Consider the following 20,749-nt stretch of genomic DNA (forward strand, 5'->3'; position numbering starts at 1 on the left):
CGACGGATTTTCATGAGATCAGTATTGTTTTGAAGCTCAACCCTCCGGACGACAAATAATGAAAAATTGGCTAAAAACATTGATTCCTTCAGCATCAACTGGACACTTTTCTATAAGGAGGGGTCGCTTTTTCTCATAGGTCTATCGCAACTCATGTGATCGGGTGGATGGTTAGAAAATAGATTAAAAAAGTGAATAGATTCTAGGAACAAACTGGGTTATACATTAATATTTGCAGAAATATATGTAGTTTGTTTTTATTTTGATCAATTTTTATTTTTTGTGTGTCATGAAGAATCTCCCAGCTATGGGCAAATAGCTCCACTGCCGTGTGGATGCCTTGGGAAAAGCAAAGGCTAAGGGAGTAAACTATGGCAAAAAATCCGGTCTGGAGTTCCGATTGGCGGACGGTGAAGCTCTGCAACATATTTCCAGCAGCTCCTGCAGCCGCGCTGGCATCGACTGTATTGGCTTGCCTTTCTGTTGGAGTCTTCCTTCAACACCGAGAAGAGGACCCTGATAAACGGGCAAACCAAGCTTCTCTTGTTACCTGCCCAAACCTGCACCTGGTTAGCCACAGCAGACGTTGTAGCAAACCAAACTAGATGCAGAATGCCATTGTCTCAAGAGACAGAAGGTTGCCATTAATATGTAGACATACATATTAATATATATTTCTCTTTGTCTGTCTATGCATTCCACTTTTTTTGGAAACTACTGGGCCAATGTGGTTAAAATTTTGTATCGACCTTTGTTATGATAAGGTGCAGCGAACTAAGTATCCTCTGATGCACAGTTAGGAATTAACAGGGATTTGTATTTAATTGAAAAATGAGCACAAATCTAACCATCTTCAACCATCAATTTAGCATAAAACATTCATTAGAAGTCAACAGGCTATAACTTTTGCCTGTTTTTAACAAGCTAAAAAGTTATATATATATGTATATATACAAGAACCCAAGTTTGCCCAGCTGGGCTAACTTGAGTCCTTGTACCTGTGAAAATATCCAGTAAATAAAACGTTGTTTAGTAAATCCTTATTTTTTTGCATTTTTTTTTTTTTTTTTTTGCATTTCCATACACCAAACATGGATATAAATATCACTAAAACATATCTGCTGAGTCATAAGCTTCAATACGGTACCTTATTTGCCTGGGTGGGTTGCCGGTAGGCTGAGATAAACCACGTCACACCCACAGACAAACAGATATTAGGAAAATTTATAATAAGATACCGTATATTTAAGCATATAAGGCGACCATCAGATAAGATGAGGTATAAAATTGGAGTAAATTTTAATAAATTTATCATATATCGGTTGTATAAAATGACTGCTAACTCACGAAACCATGTTTGTTTAGCCTAGGTTAGAAATTGCAACACCCGGTATCTTATGAAATATTGGTTCTAAAGATGATTTTTTTAAATCTAAGGGTCATCATTTTATATACCGAAATATACGGCATATACATATATCTTATATATCTACTATTATATAAAAGTCACTTTGTGTATGTGTGTTAGTTCCTTCCTCGTGTGTTCCAAAACAGTTGAGCGTATCTTTTGCAAATTTCACATAATTTATATTTGGCAGTGTTCTTAAATATATTTTGTACAGAAATTCCTCTGATAAATATCAAAAATTGAAAAAAATCCAATCTTAAAAATAGCTTTTCTCTCTTATAGATAAAAGGAAAAATTTTTGCAGGGAATTATTTTACGTTACACCGGCCAAGGGAGATGATAAAATCTTAGCCAATCATTTCTCTATAACTGAATAACCCATCTTTAAATCTAAAACTTCATTTGCATGAACAAGCCGAAATGCTTATAAAATCCACACTCACCCCTAAATTAACCTGACACACACATGTATATTTAAGATTTACGACAAGTGATGCACACACAAACACACACACACACACACACACACAACATCTCTTCTGACTTTCACTGTCTCCATCTTAAACTCCCACCCTGTCTACTTTATTCCTAAACCCCTTTGAATCTTAATTTTCATATAAGCTGGACTGCTTGATGATGTCTCAAGTTACTAAAAACTAGCTGACAGAAACATGCTCATGACTGTGTAGCAATACATTACTGCTTAAGTAAAAACAAATAAATAAATGAATATATATATAAAGAACCCGGGATACGGCATTAAAAATTAGTAGCAAAATACAGTACAGTATATAATACACATGTATATAATCAAATATTATAAATAACGCCTTAAGGCAGGGCAAATGCCATGACCAACTGTACTGATACGCAGAAGTTTAAATGTAATGCAAACTATCTTTCCTAGGCATGGTCCCAAATAGTAGCCCCTCACATCCTTGTTAGCGGTGAAATTGAGTTTAAAAAAAAAATGAAATCAATCGATAATCAGTTGAATGATGATGAATGTTACGAGAGGACGGAAAATTATTAATTGAAGAAAAAATAACTTTTATGGTCGTTTATGATGATGTATTCGTTAATATTGGATTTGAAAACTACCATATTGTAAGCTGCAGGGAAGTAGTCCCATGGTAATTTTCCACAGAAAGTGATAAAAAAAAGTTTTGTATGTTTGTCGAATATCATGTGGCATGTTCATATCGCACACTTCTCAGACGCAATCTCAGTGAATCGGCCATCGAAGCTCATCAAAAGAATCACAAGGTAAATTGTACTTGACAGTTGCCTTGCAGACTCATTCGCTTGCTGTAGTTTTGAGTGCATATTGTTAAAATCTCATTAACTTGATGCGATACAAGGGTAATGTGCTTATGGTAGCAATCGGTACTTTCAAGCTTGATGGCTTCGTTTAAGTTGTCTGCTTTTCAAACAATAGACATATTTTGTTTTATTGTTTTTATTTGAGTTAATGTTGGAACAACATATAATGATTCATTGTCTAGAATTATTTTTTTTTTACTGTTATTTCATAGCAAACAAGACACAATGCCACTTGGACGTAAAAAGACTACTATTTGGGACCATTTATTATATTTATTATATATACTATTATTTATTATATTTATTATATATACTATTTGGGAGTTGAGCAGCAGTGTCTACACTAATCAAACACAAAGTGCTATTTTACTCCTACGCTAGAAAAGAAATTGTTAATTCAGAGGTTTCCAACCATGTTTTTCTTATTTTTCTCTTTTTTTTTTGTACTGGTACTGATGAGTCATCAAATATCAAGATCCAAAAGCCAATCAAGGATAAGACTTAATGAGTTTATGGTAGCAATTGGTGCTTTCATGTTTGACGGCTTGGGTTAGGATGTCTGCTTGTTAGAAGAATGTACATGGGGCAGATACTTATTTAATGCTGAAGCAGCATAACTATTGTAAACGATTCATTGTATGGAATTAATTGAACACAAAGTGCTATTTTATCCCAGAAAAGGAAATTGCTGGCTCCAGGGTTTTCCGTTAAATTTGTTAATAGTAGTAGTATGAAAATATATTTATGGCAATTAAGCTACACACAAGCGTCAATATTTCCTCTTTAAATTATATATATATATATATAAACGCACACACACGCAGAGGGTGGAACGATAAAATTACCACCCTAGAAAAGCTGACATGATTCCATTTTGTTTCATGAAAACAGGTTTTCGGTTTTTTTTTTTTTGTTGTAGTCATCTATACTAGTTGGCCAGTTGTGTACAAATTACAAGAGTGATAGGAGCCTTCCATCAAATCTGAAAGTGACACAATGTTCACCGAGCGAGATCGGAGATGCGCCGCTGTACAACTCAGGCTCTCTATCGATCCAAGTTATAACTACATGACCTTTGCCAGCATCCGCAAAATTTAGATTACCACAAATAACAGACCTGTGCCCAGGGTGATGAAAACAAAATTTCCGACAACGGTTATGGTCTTTGGTGTGGTTTTAAATAAGGGCCACATCATGCCACCTTACATTGACTTGAAAGTCATCACCAAAGTGTACCTGGATGTGCTGAAGAGTCTGGTGATCCCCTAGTGCAATCAGGTGGCCACTGGCAGACCCTGGGTGTGACAGTAGGATTTGGTGCTGGCCTGCAAGTTCAAAGAGACCCAGGCTTGGCTTCAGAAGGAGTGGTACCCTTCTCTCACTGGCTTCCCCCTCCTCCTCCTCCTCCTCCTCCTCCTCCTCCTCCTCCTCCTCCTTAAAACATGGCCTCCCACAACACTAAAGCCAACCTGATTGCCACTATCTGCCGAGTATTCGCTGAGCTCCCGCCAACACAGAAAAAGGCATGCTCCCAATTCTGGACCTGTATCGAGGTGGTGATTGAGGTTGAAGGCGGCTACATTGAATAGATGTCAGCTCTACTACATAATCAAGTTACCTGAATTGATTTTTTCAATAAACGTTTTAAAATAAAGCTGTAGTATTGTTTTCTTTAAGGGACAAATTTATCGTTCCACACCATATATATATATATATATATATAATCTCAGAGATTGTCAAATACTTTTGAAAAAGTAATCAATGGTAAATCAATTGCAGATGCTAGACATTTTATTCACACTTAACACAGACACAATATGTATAGATGTAACTGCTTTCTTCGGCGATTTTGATGATAATAAAGATATAAAGTGTGAAAAATTTGTTGATCATTGTTCAATCCCGGGCAGCGTTGGGTCTCCCCGATTGACATACACAAAATGAATTGAACTGTGATTCTCGTTTCAATAAGTTTCCTACTTTGGTATGACGAGGTGAGTCTCTTTAAATAGGGACTCCACCAAAACATGTATGCACAGATGTAACTAATAATGTTTGTATAATAAATACGAGCAAAAGTACCGTCGTTGACTGGGTTCAAAAACAACCTACAGAAAATGGACTCTGATTTATGAAAGTATGATAAGTTATGAAAAGGAAGGGTTGTAAAGAGATAGCTTCGAATTTGGGAGTATCAAAACCAAAGCAAAATATGATGAAAGTAAAAATCAAATAGATAAACCCCGTAATTTATTATACCATACCTGTTCACACTGAAACACTTATCACAATATTCTGTGGATCTATATTAACAAACTTTGTTAAACTTTGTGACATATTTCCATTCTATGGAGGGTCATGTGCGAATGAACACCCCATAATTTTATTATACCATATTTCTTCAAACTGAAACATAATTATCAAAGTATACTTACGCAGATAGATATGAAAAGTCTTTATTAAAGTTTGTGCCTATTTCCATTCTATGGAGGCCAGGTGCGAACGCAGACCCCACAATTATACCATTCCTATTTAAGTTAAAACATACTTATCGAAGTATTAAAAAATTTTAAAATTTAAAAAAAAACTTTTACAAGTGTTTTTGATATAGATGTACATCTATATCAAAAACACTTGTAAAAGTTTTTTTTTTTAATTTTAAAATTTTTTATTTCCATACTTTGTGTACCAGGCGCATACGCAGATTCCACAATTTTAATGAATCATCATTATGCCAGATCAAACATACCCATTCCTGTGTCTCGATACATCTTCTATCATTATATGTGATCAGTTTTCTATAATAGTCAACCATATAGGAGCCTATTCGTGACCAGGCACACACACACAGACGTTTAGCTTTATATATATATATATATATATATATATATATATATATATATATATATATAAGCATCTAATAGACTGATTGATTGTGTTCTGAAATTTTTACTGATCCTTTAACTGAAAATATTTGTATATACCAAAAAGGTTCAAGTAATTGGGAATTTTTGTACAAAGGTAAAATTAAAAATATAAGTTCATATTTTGAAAAACTTTTCGATCACTTTCCAACATACACTAATTGCCATAATGATAATGACGAGACAATGACAACAAATGGAGGTTCTGTCATGCGGAAGCAGAGAGTATGAAGCCGCCTGGCATCCAGTTGCACTTGATCTCGTGAAATTCCGAAGTGAAAATTGTCACCCGTAACTCATAAGAAAAAAAAAATGGGTTGATATGACACAAAATAGACTAAAGGAAACCTCCATCAACATGAGAACAGTCGTCCAAATAATCCAAATTATCAATCCTCATCTCAAGAGATACACCTGAAGACGGTTAAAGGTTAAATCAACCAAAACAGTGTGCTATTTGAATTATTCAGACTACTTTAATGTTAACTCAAGATGAGAACAGTAATATAATTAATACAAATAATTAGTTCTTATCTAAAACCTTCAGAAACGTAAGACCAAATAAGTTAAAATAATTCAAATTATTAACTCTGATCTCCCAAAATTCTGAAAAAAGTAAAAATTGTCATCCATAACTCATAAGAAAAAAAAAGGGTTGATATGACACAAAATAGACTAAAGGAAACCTTCATCCTATCATAAAGGAACCTTATTCACTCTACGACCCCCTGTGCAGTCATCCGTATAAGGCATAGAAATGCCGCTCTTGTGTTGCATAAAGAAAATGCAAACAGGAAAAGTTCCTATCTGATCTTTAAGATTTGCAGAAGATAACAGGAAAATATGTCGATTTTTCTACATAATAGTGAGCATTGAAGAAATAAATTGCCCTATTCAATGTCGTTGGGGCAGAAAATGAAATATTTACCTTAACTCATACGTAGATCTATCAGATCTGAATGGATCTAAATTTGGTGTAAGGTGAGATTACTTCTGAAATAAATCAAAACATCAAGTCCTTACTTAGTTGCCACCCCACGACAAGGGCAAAGTTAGATAGAAGGTCGATTTTTAATGTAAGATGGAAATCAATTTCCGGCCCTTTTTTTTTACAAGGGTCAACAAAACAAAAAAAAGTGGGGGGGGGTGAAAACAATAAATACACAACAGATAAATGTTACCAAACGTAAGATAAGTTAGTCTTCTACTTTACTGGATAATTTTTTTTTACTTTTTTTTTTTTTCTTTCACTAAAAATTGTAATACTGGGTATGGGCAGCCAAACCAGTTCCCAACATTTCCCTGTTTTTAATTGAAACCAACCGAGAGCTCTTTTTAGTATTCTCGTTGTTCCTTTAAGTGCAATTGTCTGGATCTCTTTTGCACTTGGTTCACCCAGAATATTAGTTAGGTAGGACTTCAGGTTCTTCTTCATAAGCTCTGTGGCACCTATAATAACTGGTATGATTGATATCTCTCTAAGATTCCAGTTTCTTTTTATATCATACATGAGACTTTGATATTTGATCTGTGTGTGTGTGTTTTAATATATTTGAAATTGTTTTTCAGTTTAAAAGAAACTATGAGTATGCTTTACAATCAAGAGATTTAAAAAAAAAAAAAAAGTGGTGAAAAAATCAAATATATAACAAATAAATGTTATCAAAGGCAAGATAAATTACTCTTCTACCTACATGGAAAAGTTTTTAGTGGTTTTACTGATTCTAAAACGTTTATTCGGTTCATAAAAAAACATAGCATCAAGCATTAGGTGAGAACAATAAAAATGGCCGTGGATTGATGCCTAAGTACTTAAAGTTTTGATAATGGCTTAAAAAGAAAAAAAAAAATCATACAAAATACTATTAGAAACCCACCCAGTATATGTTACCATGACAGGTTTCTAAATTATTTTTAAGTAATTTTCAAGGTTTCAAATATTTAGGTGTCAATCACGGCTATTTTTCTTGTTCTCGCGTAACGCTCGACACTACATGTCTTTTTTTTTACCAAATAAGCGTTTTAAATTGATTAAAAACACTAAAAACTTTTCCAGGTAGGTAGAAGAGTATAGATAGGAGGAAAACGGTCAGCAAGTTCTGCAAGCATGCGGTTCTTGGAAAGAAGCTGTTGGAATAGGAGGCTGTATCACAATGTGATATCAGAACAGTGAATTGATGGAGATCGCTAGACCAACGAATCAAAGGAGTCAGAACAAAAAGGAATAGATTAGAAAATTCTGAAGAGTATGTCATTGTATTTATTTAAAAAAAAAAAAAAAGACTGAGACTAGCAACATCGCATCTGTGAGGGCGAGATTGCAGATAAGAAGAAAAAGTGAGATTAATCTTTCTGTTTCTGCAATTTATCAATAATCTTTAAATGGGACACAGATTCACGAGCCCAAATATGACAATAGCAGTCCATATATGGTCTGATATTAGATTTGCATGGATAGAAATTAGTCTCCGCTGTGAGAAAGTGTTTTGAGTGATAGAGAGAACCGAATTGTATTCGTTATGTTGTGCAAATATTATACAATATTCAACTTCTCATCTGTGGAGTGCATTATCATGGGACTGCTTACCTGATAACTGCAACATGGTTATTGCATTTATTGATTTTTTACCAAGAATGCTGCAGAGAGCGACCTGCATACAGATTATTTTCAAACATTTTTTATTTTGATGTAACAGACACTCGAGTATGGAATGATTCATAAAACATAACATAATAAATTTCATTATTATATACATGGTAACCAAAATGTTCTGTCCGTTTTTTAAAGGAAAAAAAACATGCTTGACTAAATGTGTAGCTTATATTTAGTCTTCATAGTAATTGCCATTGAATGAAATACAAGAGCTGACTCTTAACAGATTGTAGGGGAATATGGGCAAAGAACACCAGTTAAGATATACACCGGAGAATTATTTCCCTTGAGGGACTCACTCTCTGTGAGTCCCGGCCTTGATAAGGGGGATACGTTTTTACCCCTCGTGGGAACTATGCCCACTTGAGGGACTGAGTAGAGCTCTAACCACTTCTAAAGTGAGTGCCAAATTATTGTTGTTCTGTATTGTGATGTTACTTTATTCTTTACATTTGTCAATTTGTAATAAATGTACTTGTTAACTATTTGCATTTATTAAATATTTGTGTTTAAGTATTTTTGGTCCTGGATATGACCTTAAACTATATCTGATGGTGAGGCCCCAGCTTATGGGCTTTGGGAAGTATGGAGCCACTCTTTAATTGCCATTGCTTCCAGGTCCACTCTGACCCAGAGTGGTAGTACCTGTTAGCGTCCCAACTATGGGTTAAATAGGAACCGACCTAAGAAAAAAATATATATTCTATTAAAAAATTTTCTTCAAAATAACTGGATTCGGTATTAAATAACCTGAAAAGGGTTGATATGCCGTAAAACAAAAACAACTAAATAAAACCTTAAGTATTTTTAGTTTCAGTAAATCAATCAACGATAAGACCCCTAGTAACTACAAGATTAAGCGAAACAAGCTGGGGGATTTTTTGTTCGTTTTTTTTTTTTAGCTTTAATTCATAATTGAACCGAGCTCAACTTTTACATCAGCTGCATATTTCAACTGATTTGGGGGAAGATGGGCAAGAAGAAATACAAGAATAGAGGATGGTATCAACAGCATAAACGTTAATTTATTAAATAGTATGGTTACGCGAAACTGAAAATAAACAAAGCTGTCAGAGGATATGGTTCGAGACGTCTTATGATTGCGAAACGAGTAAAACTACATGGAATAATTTATAAAATATTACATAATAAATTCAAGTATTGTATATTTAATACATGTTGGCCAAAATGTCTGACAGTAGATTTACGTGGATAGATAAAAGTTGAGAGTGATAGAACCGAATTGAATCCGTTATGTTCACTATTGTGCAAATAATATTGAATATCTATATGAATATTGAATTGAATCGAGTTGAATTTACATGGATAGATTAAATCGAATTGAATTTACATGGATAGATAAAAGTTATATATGATACACAATATATACGATAAATATATGAATATTGAATATATATATATATATATATATATATATATATATATATATATATATATATATATATATATACATAGTATATATATATATATACATAGTATATATATATACATAGTATATATATATATATACATAGTATATATATATATACATAGTATATATATATATACATAGTATATATATATATACATAGTATATATATATATACATAGTATATATATATATATACATAGTATATATATATATATACATAGTATATATATATATATACATAGTATATATATATATACATAGTATATATATATATACATAGTATATATATATATACATAGTATATATATATACATAGTATATATATATATACATAGTATATATATACATAGTATATATATATATACATAGTATATATATATATACATAGTATATATATATATATACATAGTATATATATATATACATAGTATATATATATATACATAGTATATATATATACATAGTATATATATATATATATACATAGTATATATATATATATATACATAGTATATATATATATATACATAGTATATATATATATATACATAGTATATATATATACATAGTATATATATATATATACATAGTATATATATATACATAGTATATATATATATATACATAATATATACATGGATAGATTTATTATATATTTATATATATATACATAATATATATTTATATACATATATATATATATTTATTTATATATACATAATATATACATGGATAGATAAAAGTTATATATGATACATAATATATACATAATATATGATAAATATATGAATATTGACTTGAATCGAATTGAATTTACATGATAGATAAAAGTTTACAGTTATAGAACTGAATTGAATCTGTTATGCTCACTATTGTGCAAATATTGCATAATATTGAAGAACGTTTGTTCTGTGGAACGCATTATATGTGGTAACCATTTTGTTTAAAAAAAAAAAGAGTATAACTTCATGGAATGATTTATAAAAACATTGCATAATAAACTCAATCAATATATATGTAATACATGATAATTAAAATGTTCTGTCTGTTTTTAAAAGAAAAAAAAAGGAAATGCTTCAAATAATGTGTAACTTATATTTAGTCTTCGCAGTAATCACCATCGGCATTCAGCTCCTTCTTCCAACATATCTCCAGCTGTTCAATCCTTTACTGTAGAACTCTGAGGTGGGGTGGGGGGCAAAGTAGACCGTGATGGCTTGGCACAAGTCTGCTTCATTGGTAATGGAACACGTACATCAAATCTGTTGCCAAGGCCGCTGGAAAAATGGTGGGATCTTTCTATCGATCCGGTAGATATCTCACTGCTGATGCTATTCTCTATCTATATAAGAGCCAGGTACGTCCAAGGATGGAATACTGTTGCCACATCTGGGCAGGAGCTGCTAGAAAGGACTTGGCCTGCCTTGATAGAGTTCAAAATAGACTTCGTAGCCTCGTAGGAGATGTCCTTTTCTCTTCCTTGCAACCTCTATCTCACAGAAGAGATGTTGCGAGTTTGTCTCTGATGTATCGTTATTTTCATGGAAAGTGTTCGACTGAGCTTCAATCTATGGTCCCCCCTCGCCAAACTTTCACAAGAAACACTCGTCTAGCTGTAAACACTATCAATAATTTCCCCCACTCTTTATCTGTGCCTAAACCTAAACGTAGATTCCATGAACAAAGCTTCTTTCTTAGAACTGCACGCCTGTGGAATTGTCTTCCGTTTTCCTGCTTTCCGGCTGACTACAATATGGCTGTCTTCAAGTCTAACGTAAATAAGTTCTTGATGAGCCGTTCCATATAAGTTATCAAATTTACCAAATTTTCATTACTAATGATTACTATATTGTCCAATTTCTAATGTACACTCTTTAACCCTTATCCTTGAGTGGCCTCTTGGCCTTGATAATGTGGTGATGCCTATGTAAAAAAAAAAAAATCAGATCTCGCAAGGTTAGGTGAATAAGGTGGATGGCACAAAATCTCACACCCACATTACTGCTTACCTGATAATTGCAATATGGTCATTGCATATATTGATTTTACCAAGAATGGTTTATGGAGCCACCTGCGTACAGATTATTTTCAAACACTTTTATTTTGATGTAACAAACACCTGTTTATCTGTATATCAGTACAATTCAGAGGAGTTGATTTGTTTGAATTATTTTGAAAACAACTCACTTTGTAAACAATATTCTTTTGTTTGTTGTGAACTGATGTCTTAAATCAACACTCTAATGAACTGGTGTAGCGTTATCTTTCTTTTCAGCCGTTTTATTGAATTCGTCTGCACTTGTTTGTCTATTATGTTAAGCGATTGGCGAAATTCGTGCTTATCGATTCTCAATTGGATAACAGATTAGACATAGAAAAACAAAAAAAAGAAACTCTTTGAAACCCAAGTTCATCATCCACATTGTTGTCTGCACAAAATAATTAACAAGAACACGAAAGTAAAGGTATACAATACAATAGGAAAAAAAATTATATACATATTTACATGTCTTCAGATATACTTCAGTTGGAGATATTCCGGCAGGTGGCGTGTTGCATGTTTTACTGGAGGCAGCATAAGCGTCTTGCCTATTTGACAGTCGTCACCGGACTCCCCCGGTATTGATGATTGATACTTTTATATATCTCACTCACCTGCCGATGTTAATTAGTAGGCGTCTCCACAACAAACATATACTACTATTTCATTTACATAATATTTAGAGTGTTCACTAATCGGCCCTGATGTCAGGGTTCAATCTTTTGTTGTGTCATACCAATGGTACTTGATGCTTCTTAAGCACTTGGTATTATAAAGTGAGAATAAAGAGTAAGTGGAGCAATCCAATGGAACTAGTAGTGTCCCTCCCTCTATCTTCAGAAAGTAGACAATAAAAAGGGAGACTTCTCGTATTTTATCATTGCAGCTGATAGATGAGCCAGGAGACCAGTGTTCAATCCTTTTCCTAAATTATACTATCGTGGACCAGTAAGGGTTCGGAATAAAGACACAACTCCGTATTTAGTGGAAACGAAATATATTGGACAGAAAAACAAATGCAACAAATAAAGATAAAGTGGTTTTATGCTAGTCTGATTCTCATGGTCTTTAGGGGAAACCCTTCATACTGAGACAATTAGGGTTTATTTGGATACTACCAGAGTGGCCCCTATTTTGGGAGAGCTGGTTTTCCCCAATATTAAAAACGACCTTCGTGGGAGGTTTAAAAGCAACGCCATTTCTGCAGGTCATCTTTTTGATTGACAATGTTTAATTTGAACACTTAACACTTCCGGTTGCATCATAGAGTAGCGGTAACACGTCAGGTTTTCTTTCACTTTCTTTTCCGCCTTCGCATCACAGGTTCGAGCCTGTCTGCCTACTAACACTTATTTTGCTCAACACACACCTACAAACACCCGCGAAATGCCAGATACCTAGGATAGTAGAAGATAATAGAAGACAAAAGAGTTCATTGTTATCCATAGGCTAGGCACCACACCGTATATCTAAGACTAGAAAAACAAATTGATAATTCTTTGCTAAATATTTAGCATTATCACATTGGAATAAATAAAAGGAGCAACCCAGAGAAAGAAGTGCTACTCTTTCTCCCTTCTCAGTGTAGTAATGCAAAAGGAACCTTCACATCACCCTTGACTATGGCTGATCCATTTATTTATTTTTTTATGTTTCACATCTCATATTTAAATGGGTCAGGAGACAAGTATTCAGTTCTTGTTACGTATTAGGGCCCCTACGTCAGTAGCGATTGAGTTAGCTAGTGTAAACTTTGACAAGGCTCATATTTAGTGCATGTCATGATAACCTTAATTTGCAAACAGAATCATTCCCAGAGATGGGTGATGTAAAACTGAAGCAGTTAGCAACAGGTCAAAGCAGTAGACAACATGGTCAAATAATGATGAATGATGTTTTGAGTTGAGAGAAACAAAAGTTTTCAAACGAGTCTATCTAGAAATCATACAAACGAGATAAGCAGAATGTTACCCAGAATCTCTGTCCGCATGTGTATCACTCTTTTCGGTAAGTTAGAAAGCTAAGAAGTAAATAATTCAGATAACATAGTCCCTAACTCTCCAAATAAAACCTTGAAGAAAACTCAGCGAACGTCTCATTGTGCCTTTCTTTATGAAAAGAGTTTTATTCATCTTAGTTAAACAGATGTATCTTTATTCCTATGTAATTTTATATGCTAACTAGTTGCCCGGTTGTAAGGTATGCTTAAATATGATAGTATGATTCATACAGATTACATATTTATTATTTATCGATTATGATATTAAATCTAATATATAGTAGTGAGATCCAAACTAAAAATATATATATAAATCACTTTGATAAACATTCAGCATTGTATAGGTAAGAGTCGAGAGTAAGTTAAGCAAATTAAGGAAAACATTGGCATCCGCCTTACATTTCGTGTAGTAAGCAATGAAATGCGAACCTTTGGGTTTCCTTTTGCTATGGTCGATCCATTTATTAATGTTTCACATAAATCTTTTATTTTACCATTGCAACTGATGAATCTATGGCCAAGAAAAGTAAACAGTGCAGCTTAATGTTGCAAAAAAACTAGTTGTCGTAAAATGTTGTCTAGCCTTGTGCTAGACTAGGCAAGTCAGAATGTTGTATATTTTAGAGGAAGTCAATAATGTGGTTTCAGTGAGTTCAAGAATGAACAGCTGATTTTAAGACAAGGAGATAACATACCAAATCACTCTAAGCTGGATGGAGCTTAGTTAATTCGTCACTGTGATTGCTGTTAGCTAACAAGATTCACAAACAATCCTATTGGCTAAAATCAAAGTGTAGTATCTGTTCTCATTGTAGATTTTGCTTGTTCTCACCTCGGTCAGCAAAAGAGAGATTCTACTAAACCAAAATAATTTTAATTTTGTCTACTTGAGTGGAAAGCCATTCTGGTAATAGAAAAAGCGATGGCAAAAGAAATAACTTTGTCGTAGAGAAAAAAAAAATTATCTGATTGCGAATATTAAATATAGTTATCTGAAGCAAAATTAACAATCAGAAGAGGTTTGAATTGTAAAGAATTTCAGGTAAAGAATTATTGAATGTTGAGCCATTATGTTAAACAAAGATGGCAGTAGTAAATCAAATCGGCGAAGAATTGCAGTCACGGTCTCGAGTGTTGAATAATTCTTTAGAATAAAGATGGTGGCATTAGATTGGTGAAGAATCAATGCAGTCACGATCAGCAGTGGTTCAGTCATTCAAGAGAGAAGTTGACAGCGAACTGACTTGAATCTAAAATTCGATATTTTTATAATGAAGTCAGAGGCTTCTGATTGGTTGATTTTCCTATCTGTAGTTATAAATAAGATCGTCCATAGCATTGGGTTCATACTCTCATTAGTCAAAAGCATTTTAACACCAATAATAATATTACTCCAGTCAAGGTCAGTTGTGGTACTTCTCGTGTCAAGACGAAAAGCTATTACTGAAAAATTTATTTTTAAATTCAGTATATTTTATTCAGCAATTCTGGTACCTGATTGGTTTGTTCTTATCACTCCTGGCTATAAATATAATCATCCAAATCTTTGTGATCATACTCAGTAAAACCATGCCAACAATATTGCAGCATACCTCAATCCAGAGTTCCCCTTTTTAGGGGAGCTAAATTTTTCCTGCCTTAAAAACTGGCATTCTGTCTAAATCTGTCCTCATGAAGACATAAATGAATTGGGATTCACAAACTATTCATTACTAGCAGGGAGACTCGATGTTGCCCAGGTTTGAATGAAGATCAGCCAGACAATTGTTTTTCGTGAAAGTTTGGCAAGGTTGAGCCATAGATTGGAGCTCAGACGAGCACTTGCCATGAAAATAACGATAGAGCAGAGACAGGCTCGCCATGTCACTTCTGTGGGAAAGAGATTGCACGGAAGAGAAAAGGGCCCCCCCCCACTAATGTACAAAGACGTAGTGCAAAATCAATTACTTAAAATCAATCACTTAGGATACTGTCAAGAATTGTAAATGTCAACTTAATTAAATGAATAAATTATAAGATGGTCAACATGAATTTTGGAATATATAGTTTTTTGTCATTTATTCTCTATATTGCTCTGTAATTATATTGAGCTTCTTAAAAAAGGATTGGTATATACATATTATTATAAGAAAATATATTTCTACAGAAATATATATAGATATATACATGAATTAAAATGGAGGTGGAAGGACCTGAATACTCAACGTTTCACCCAATTTATGCAGGCTTTTTCAAGAGGGATGGTCACTGACGAGAGGGTTGGAAGATTTGGGGTTATATATAATGATGGAGGAGCAGCATGGTTTCCTTATATAAATTAGATGTCGTCATACATATCTACATTTTATGATTTGAGAAAATGATAAAGTATATATATATATATATATATATATATATATGATAAATGAGCCTGCAGGGAAGAGAAAAGGACATCCCCCACTAATCTACAAAGACTATTTTGAACTGCCAAGACGCAGGATAAGTAATTTCTAGCAGCTCCTGCCCATATCTTGTAAACCTGTTTTTTCCACACTTCCAATATCCAATATTTTTATTGTCATCAAAATTGGTGAAATTGACCATTTTTCAATCAAATCAATGTCTTCTCTAATTAAGGACTCACCATGGTGTATTGGGAGGAAGCTTCACATGCTTCCTCTCAGTGACTTAGTCCACAATACATTGTAGTCTACATTGCACTGTAGAGAATCTATTAATTTTATAACATTTTTATATATAATGGCTTGAATCAAAGTTTGAAATGCAAAAGTCAAGTATCATGGTTCAATTGTGCTCTAAACAGAAACATTCAAAATATATACACAACAAACAATGCTTCAAGCAAACTACTTTAACCAGAAATATTCATTTTAAACATGCACCTGCTTAATCAAAGAACCTACTGTTGATTTTATGCACTAGGCTTTTCTGCTTGTGCGGTAATAAACCTTCTCAAATGCACTTGTGATGTTAGGCTGTATAAGGGTGTTAACTTTGGTCAAAATCAGACTGTTCCTTCTTTGATCAGATTTTTTGATTATCGATTTTTGATACTTATTGGAGACATTCCAGTACAAAACCTATCTAAGAACACTTCCAGACATTAAATTTATTTGTGTTAGATTTTTAAATAATTGGCCCAGCTATTTCGGAGCACATTCACACAAAGTGCCTCTTATAAGTAGAGATTTAGACAGTAGTTCAATATAGACTAATCATTTGTTTCACCACAAAAGAAAATTGGCCCAGCCATTTTGAAGTCCATAGGGAATGGATTCACACACACAAAGTGCCTTCTATAATATAAATCTCACCTCTTTAAATGTATGTATGTTTGTATGTCTGCCTAAAACTTTCGACAGAGGTGACAGATTCTCACGAGATAGGTATCGTTTTGAAGCTCGACCCTTCGGACGACAAATATCGAAAAATTGGCTAAAAACATTAATTCCTTCACTCTTAACTGGGCACTTTTCTACAAGGAGGGGGTCGCTTTTTTCGCCGATATTTTCGAAAGTCATCCCCGCTTTCGATTGACTAGCCTTAATTTAAACCTACATCACTTCTGGTTTGGTGATGGGTGCAACAGCAAAGACATCACTCCCCCCCCCCCAATGTTCTTTTCCTGCTTTGCAGAACGGGTTCGATCTTGCCTGCCTACTACCACTTTTTTTTTTGCTTAACACACACCTCCAGACCCCTGGGTAATGCCGGGTATCTAGGCTAGTTTCTATATAAGTGAAGAAAAAAGTTCAATATAGACTTAATAAAGTTATCAATTATAGTGGGCAGGTTATCTCAATATTCCATAAGAATCTTTCACTTAGTGATGCAAGCACCAAAATTGGCACAAATGACGTTCAGGACATACATTTTACAAAAAAGAATGTTAGCCATCAGAAAATGCACCCTAATGTGTAGCTGTAAATGCAAAGAGTAAAACAATGATCCAGGTTAAATTCAAGTCACTTCAGTCTGTTGTAGTATATTGTACTTCTGTCACAACAATTTGAGATACTACATCAGTAACTTCACTGACTCTGACAATGCTAGTTCATATAATTGTCATCATATCACTATAACGCTTCATCTATATATATAAAAGCGAAAATGTATGTGTGTATGTATGTTCGCTTTTCCTCGATGTCCACGAAAGGCTTCTTTCAAAGAAGCGCTTGCTAGCTTCACAGCTTCTTAAAATTTTTTATATCATCTATAAATTGTAATATCTCAGAGTTATTCACGGAGCTCGCCTGTCTATTTAATTTTATTGACTTTCAAACGTTAATTATTCCACATTTCCCACATCGGCACGCATTACATTCGGTTTTCGGTATAAAAAAAAGCGAAACTCAACTCTAACCGCAGGCCGAAAGCCAGTTGTCTCAAGAGAGCTAAGTAACGTTTGTTCAATGTCGACTTCGTCATATCAGACTGTAGCTTTCATTTCGCTCCTCCTAATAAACAGGGAGCGGGTTTTTAAAAACAAACAAACCGATTTATTCAAAACTGTCCCGCACAAAATCGTAACTGCTGAATAGCTATCGCCGTCACGTACATCAAAAACGCGCACCTGTTTGTTTTTTTAACACTTTACTATTTTCCAACTGCGCGTCGTCAACGCTTCGGGTTTTTTTCACATACCCCGAAAAACACCCGGGCAACGCCGAGTACCCCTAGCTAGTGATATTGAAATTTTGATTGCAGAATTCGATTTCTCATGTCAAAAAACATATTGATGTACAGATCATCAAAATGTCATTACTTTGACAATATTTGGTGCAAATGCTGTTTCATACTGGTACAAATGGTGGCCATTTTCAAAAATGGCGACCGATTTGTTTTTGAAGTTGGCTAACACGCTTTTCTGAAAGAGGGAGTCCTGAAGTACCTGTGTGCCAATTTTTGTGCTTGTATCACCAAGTGAAAGATTGTTTCAGCAATCTGACTCACTATTATTCCACCAAGACTGAATGCGTATGTGTCAAGTATCAAAATATTACCATATCTTTTGATCTATGCAAACAAAATCTTTTTATTTTCTTCAGAATCAAATAGAAGAGAACACAGAATTGTTGGTTTGGCTTGAAGATACATCGAATGAATTGCTACATAAAGTATTGTTGCAAGAAATGCCGGTTTCAGGTATGTTTTTGGAGTCTCCACTTAGCAAGGCCCAGAGGCCACTCAAGGATAAGGGTTAATCAGTGTACAGTAGTCAATGGGACAATATCGTAGTAATCATTAGTAGTATAAATTTGGTAAATTGGATTACTTAAGGGGACGGCTCATTAAGAATTTGTTTACGTTGGACTTGAAAATGACTAAATTGTAGTCAGCTGGAAAGCAGGCAGACGGAAGAGAGTTCCACAGGCATGCAGTTCTAAAAAAGAAGTTTTGTTCACAGAATCTATGTTTAGATTTAGGCATAGATAAAGAGTGGAGGAAAATTGATGATACTGGTTTTAGCTAGACGAGTGGTTTTTGTGAAAGTTTGGTAAGTTGGGACCATAGATTAGTGCTCAGACGAGCACTTGCCATGAAAATAATGATAAAGCAAAGACAGGCTCGCAATGTCTCTTCCGTGGGAAAGAGGTAGCAGGGAAGAGAAAAGGGCATCACCCATTAAACTACAAAGTCTATTTTGAACTCTGTCAAGGCAGAATAAGGTATTTTTAGCAGTTCCTGTCCATATCTTGTAAACCTGTTTCTAAGTGGTTTTAGCATAGTGTTTCTAATGCTCGGAATAGTGGTTTTAGATGTCGATAATCAAGTAACAAAAATCTGAGCCATTGTATTCGTTGAAGATTGACCAGAAGTTAAAAATTTCCCGGATGTTAAAGATTTGCTAGAAGTTAAAGGGTCATACCGTTTTACCTGTATAGACTAGCAAGAGGACTCTGGTTTACGTCTGGTAGCATCATAACTCTCACTTCCTTTATATTGTCCTTTAGTTCTCACATTCCCTGATTGATTTTTTTTTATGACAAAGAAGGGAGAAATGCTGTTTTCTAGATCAGTCTATCAAGCTAATACTTATTATTGGCTGTATATATCATTTAATTGGAATTCATTATTGAGATGAGTTTTATTTATTAATTTATTTATTGCAGACTATTATCCTCATCTTTATTAGTTGTTGTTTCACAATGTTTTGGCCAACTATTCCTCTGACCTTTAGTTTCAATCCTATCCAAAGCCGGCCAGACGCTTACTTGACCGAAAACATGGTAAGACGACACTAAAGGCAGTAATTGCTGAGGATGCAGTTAGGAGATTCTGAGTTTCTAACCTGTAGCGGTTACCACTTGACGAAGGTCAGAGGAATAGTTGGTCGAAATGTCGTGAAATAACAACTAAAAAAGATGAGGATTATTATCATTGTCTAGTTTCAAACTTTGAAATAGTATTTTTAGCTCCTTACATAAAGTGGTTTGCTTGCCTTGTCTGTTGTAATTTCTAAAAAATGATGTCAAGTTTGGAAAATTAATCATAATGATATGTTTAGGTAATAACAATATGTACAAAATAAATTATAATGGTTTTAAACAATTATTTTTATTCCAATTATGTGTGCCACTTTTTTTTTCATTTTTTTCTTTGTTTCTTCCTTAAAAATCTTTGTAAAAAAAACAATTTTATTTTTAGATTAGTCATGCCTTGATTTTATTAATTATGTACGACTAAAAATTAAACACGATTTTATGTATGCCTAATTATTTAAAAAAAACTATTTTACCTAAAAAGAATTTGCTGCAGCAGTGAATAACCTAAAAAGGGTTATATATATTATTTAATTGAAATTCATTATTGAGATGAGTATTATTTATTAATTTATTTATTGCGGACTATTATTCTCATCTTTATTAGTTGTTGTTTCAAGACATTTTGGTCAACTGTTCCTCTGGCCTTCATCAGATGGTAAATGTGACAGGATAGGAACTCCGAATCTCCTAACTGCATTCTCAG

The 20,749-nt window shown here is 33.8% G+C and overlaps 1 protein-coding gene across 2 annotated transcripts in view; it reads left to right on the forward strand.

Annotated features, from left to right (window-relative positions):
- Positions 1 to 20,749, forward strand: part of LOC145265583 (meiosis inhibitor protein 1-like) — a 768,286-nt gene that overhangs the window by 522,316 nt on the left and 225,221 nt on the right. For both annotated transcript variants that reach the window (XM_080121585.1, XM_080121586.1), the window contains one exon: positions 18,829 to 18,925. In XM_080121585.1, the coding sequence (XP_079977711.1) occupies positions 18,829 to 18,925 (97 nt within the window). The remainder of the gene's footprint in view (positions 1 to 18,828; positions 18,926 to 20,749) is intronic.

Source organism: Euprymna scolopes, chromosome 40 (assembly GCF_053919585.1).
Source record: "Euprymna scolopes isolate OS-2025 chromosome 40, ASM5391958v1, whole genome shotgun sequence".
NCBI lineage: Eukaryota > Metazoa > Mollusca > Cephalopoda > Sepiida > Sepiolidae > Euprymna > Euprymna scolopes.